Source organism: Lonchura striata, chromosome 22 (genome assembly GCF_050655825.1).
Source record: "Lonchura striata isolate lonStrDom1 chromosome 22, ASM5065582v1, whole genome shotgun sequence".
In the NCBI taxonomy this organism is placed as follows: Eukaryota; Metazoa; Chordata; class Aves; order Passeriformes; family Estrildidae; genus Lonchura; species Lonchura striata.
Genome location: NC_140724.1, coordinates 1,246,948 through 1,250,743, shown reverse-complemented (window position 1 = coordinate 1,250,743; position 3,796 = coordinate 1,246,948). Strand labels below are relative to the sequence as shown.

At 54.8% G+C, this 3,796-nt stretch overlaps 1 protein-coding gene across 1 annotated transcript; it reads right to left on the bottom strand.

Annotated features, from left to right (window-relative positions):
* Positions 1 to 561: 561 nt before the first annotated feature.
* Positions 562 to 3,551, bottom strand: LOC110473385 (olfactory receptor 14C36-like). The gene has a single exon (XM_021535867.3). It carries the CDS (start codon positions 2,036 to 2,038, stop codon positions 1,106 to 1,108), a length of 933 nt encoding a protein of 310 aa, XP_021391542.2. The 5' UTR covers positions 2,039 to 3,551; the 3' UTR covers positions 562 to 1,105.
* Positions 3,552 to 3,796: the final 245 nt, after the last annotated feature.

The following is a 3,796-nucleotide window of genomic DNA, read 5'->3' as shown; positions in this document are numbered from 1 at the left end:
TGGGGGTGGCTGCCAGGCAGCCCTGGCTCTGAGCAGCAGCGTCTGCAGTGGGACAGGAAACTCCCAGCTGATGGGAACAAACTTTCTGGCTGACTGCAGAGGCCAGGACAAAGCTGAGTGGTTTCCCTGGCGTCCCCCAGCCCTTCCTGGCCCCAGGGGCTGATGGCATTTGTGCTCCCTCTGGTTCACGTCCCCACAGCACCAGCACGGGGTGCTCCCACCTGCTGTGTGCAATGCAAACAGGGGCTGCTGAGCCAGTGCTGCCGTGTCTGTGCCTGCAAGGATGCGGCACCTCTGTGAGCTGGGGGAGAGGCCAGGGATGCAGAGGGGGGATGTTGTTGGCAGCTCCATGAGGGCACTCTGGGACGCTGCCCTGGGCTGTGCAGCGCACTGGGGATGGATCAGCCCCTGCTCTGCTGCTCCTTCCCGTCTCCCCCAGGGCCCTTGCAGAGCACCAGCCGTGCTGTTTGCCCCCAGCCTGCCCACGGCCAGCCTGGGGCTGCTCACGGGGGTTTTCTGTGCTGAGCATTGGCCTGGCCGTGTTCTTGAGAGAGCCTGGGCAAGGAGGCTGGAGCCCCCAGGCCCTGGCCTGAGGCATCAGCGCTGCCCCAGCAGTGCCCATGGCCTGTCCCTGCAGCAGCCCCGGCCCTGCCACCCCCAGGACTGTGCCCGGCCCCGAGAGCACTCAGGCCCTGCAGCAACACCAGGGACACCAGGGCAGTGGGGCAGGGCCACGGGAGCAGCACTGGCAGCACCAAGTGCTGCTGCTCCTGGGCACAGCTGCTGTGCCAGCACTGATCTGCCCCCAGCTCTGCACACAGACATTGCTGCTGCAGCTCCAGAGAAGGCAGCAAAAGGGCATCTCTGCAGAAAACTCTGCTGGGAGATGCTTGAGTTCCTTAAAAGGCACCAAGAGGGCAGCCCCTCATTGACACAGTCTGTGGGCACAAAGAAGCTGAAGACAATGACAAAAAAAAAATTATTTATTTATTTATTGAGAACAATATGAAAAAAGTAAAACAAGGAAAAAACCACTAAATGAAGCCAACATGGAGAATAAAAAATTTCTTTTTTTACAAGTGATTGGCAGAAATTGTCCAGCAGTTTAAGGTCCCTGAAAGCATCCAGTCATCAGTCTCCTCACTGCAGCCTTGAGCTCCTGGTTCCTCAGGCTGTAGATGAGGGGATTCAGGGCTGGAGGCACCACCGAGTACAGAAATGACAGGGCCAGATCTAGGGATGAGGAGGATATAGAGGAGGATTTGAGGTATGCAAACATGGCAGTGCTGAGGAACAGGGAGACCATGGCCAGGTGAGCGAGGCAGGTGGAAAAGGCTTTGTGCCATCCCTGCTCAGAAGGGATCCTCAGCACAGCACTGAAGATCTGCACATAGGAGAAAACAATGAACACAAAACAACCAAATGCTAAACAGATGGAAAACACAATGAGTCCAAGTTCTCTGAGATAGGATTTGGAGCAGGAGAGCTTGAGGATTTGTGGGATTTCACAGAAGAACTGGCCCAGGGCATTGCCGTGGCACAGGGGCAGGGAAAATGTATTGGCTGTTTGCAGCAGAGCATTGAGAAAGGCACTGGCCCAGGCAGCTGCTGCCATGTGGGCACAAGCTCTGCTGCCCAGGAGGGTCCCGTAGTGCAAGGGTTTGCAGATGGACACGTAGCAGTTGTAGCACATGATGGTCAGGAGGGAAAACTCTGCTGAGATGAAGATCAGAAAGGAAAAGAGATCTGCAGCATATCCTGTGTAGGAGATGGTGCTGGTGTCCCAGAGGGAATTGTGCAGGGCTTTGGGGACAGTGGTGCAGATGGAGCCCAGGTCGCTGAGGGCCAGGTTGAGCAGGAAGAAGAACATGGGCATGTGCAGGTGGTGGCCGCAGGCTACGGCGCTGATGATGAGGCCGGTGCCCAGGAGGGCAGCCAGGGAGATGCCCAGGAAGAGGCAGAAGTGCAGGAGCTGCAGCTGCCACATGTCTGCCAGTGCCAGCAGGAGGAAGTGTCTGATGGAGCTGCTGTTGGACATTTGCTGTGGCTGCACATAGGCACCTGTTCATGGAGAAAATGACAATGAAGAGTTAAGGAGATATGTAGAACCAAAATCAAAGCCATTTCTACAACACACTCCCCTGGAACACACACGGACGCCCTTTTCCGTTGAACAGTTATGGGATTTTCTTCATAAGCTCCCCTATATCTGTTCTCATATTCTTAGAAATCAGAATTCCTCAGCATTTCTGCTGCACTTAGCAGGAACAGAGCATGTTCTGTGAGGCAAAGCAATGAGTGGAGAGTGAGGGGAGATTATCTGACATTCTGAACTGTTCAGAATTTCTCTGAGTTTAACCTTTCCCCAGGGGAGGGTGATCAGCTTCCCACATTTCCCTAAGATACCCCCAGGTACAGCTGAAAGCAGATGGATCCACCACAGCCCAGTTCCACATTTGGAGCCAAGGACTCATGTTACTCATTTCACCAACCCAGCAGCATTTTCAGTGCCACAACTCCTCTGCCTTTCCCCATCAATCTTATAACTCAGAGATGCTCTAGGACAGGTTTGCACCCTGGATTGAAGCTCCCAGCTTGGACTGAAATCTGAGGGAGACTTCCAAGTGTCCTTCTGATGGCACTGTATGAAGGGAGATGCAGCTCCTTCCCTCGCTGCACTGCCAGCATTGCCCAGAGCCAGACACTGGGGACAGCTGTGTCACCCTGAGCCAGCTGTGCCCCCTGCCAGAGCCCCCAGTGCCGGGCAGCTGGTCCCAGCCCTGTGCTCTGCAGAGGGAACTGGGCCCGGGGCTGCAGAGCTGCCCCACGGCTCTGCTGCAGCTCTGCCTGCACAGGAGGGGCTGCACGCCTTGGAGCCCCGGCCCTGAGGGCAGAGGCTTGGCTGGGGGCACAGGAGGGAGGGGACTTGTGCAGAGGGAGGGGCTGCACTGGAGGGGATCCTCTGGACATCTCTAAACTCTCCCTGCCTCAGCACTTCTGGGTTTAGTTTTCTCTCCTTCCCTGATCTTCTCTCTGCTTCCTGGAGATTTTCCTCCTGCAGTTATTTCCCTGTGCCTGATCTCTCCCTGCCAGCACTCCCAGACCCCAAATCTCTGTGCACTCTCCTTGGCCTGACAGAACCCTGCCTGTTTGCAGGGCACTGGCTGGGGGCAGGTTCTGTTTGGAGCTTGGAGAAAGGACAGCTCAGACTGAGCTTATAGGTCCAGCAAAGGTGATGTTGGTGCTGTTCATGGGCAGAGTGGCTGAAAGTACATTAGGGATCTCCTGTGACCCTATTGATTACTAAAAGAACAGTTCAGATATCTCAGGTGCTTGTCAAAATTCAAAACACCTTTAATATTTATCCCCCCATCCCTGCCACTATCCAATAGTAGGAAACTGAATACAAATTCTTAGGTAATTTCCTCATTTTTATCAAAATCCTTGTCTTGGGAAAATTCTATGACTGATCAGAACCCCTCAGCATATCAGAGCTTCATGCACATTTCAACTCCCCTGCACCAGAAATGCTCAGAGTTGTACTCACAGAGTCTCTGGGCATTGGGATGTTCCAGCTTTAGGAGATCACTCCAGGAGCTGCAGCTGCATTGTCCTGCAGCTAGAGGTTCCTGTGCCAAGGTCTGTCAGGGATTCTGCCCCAGGCACCTCTCAGCCCCTTCCCAGCTCTGACTGATGGAAGCTCTCTGTGCCTCTGTGCTGTACCCAGGCTGGCTGCAGGCAGTGCTCCAGCCCTGCTGGGCTGGGAGAAGAGCTGCTCAGCAAGAGAAATGTGCTT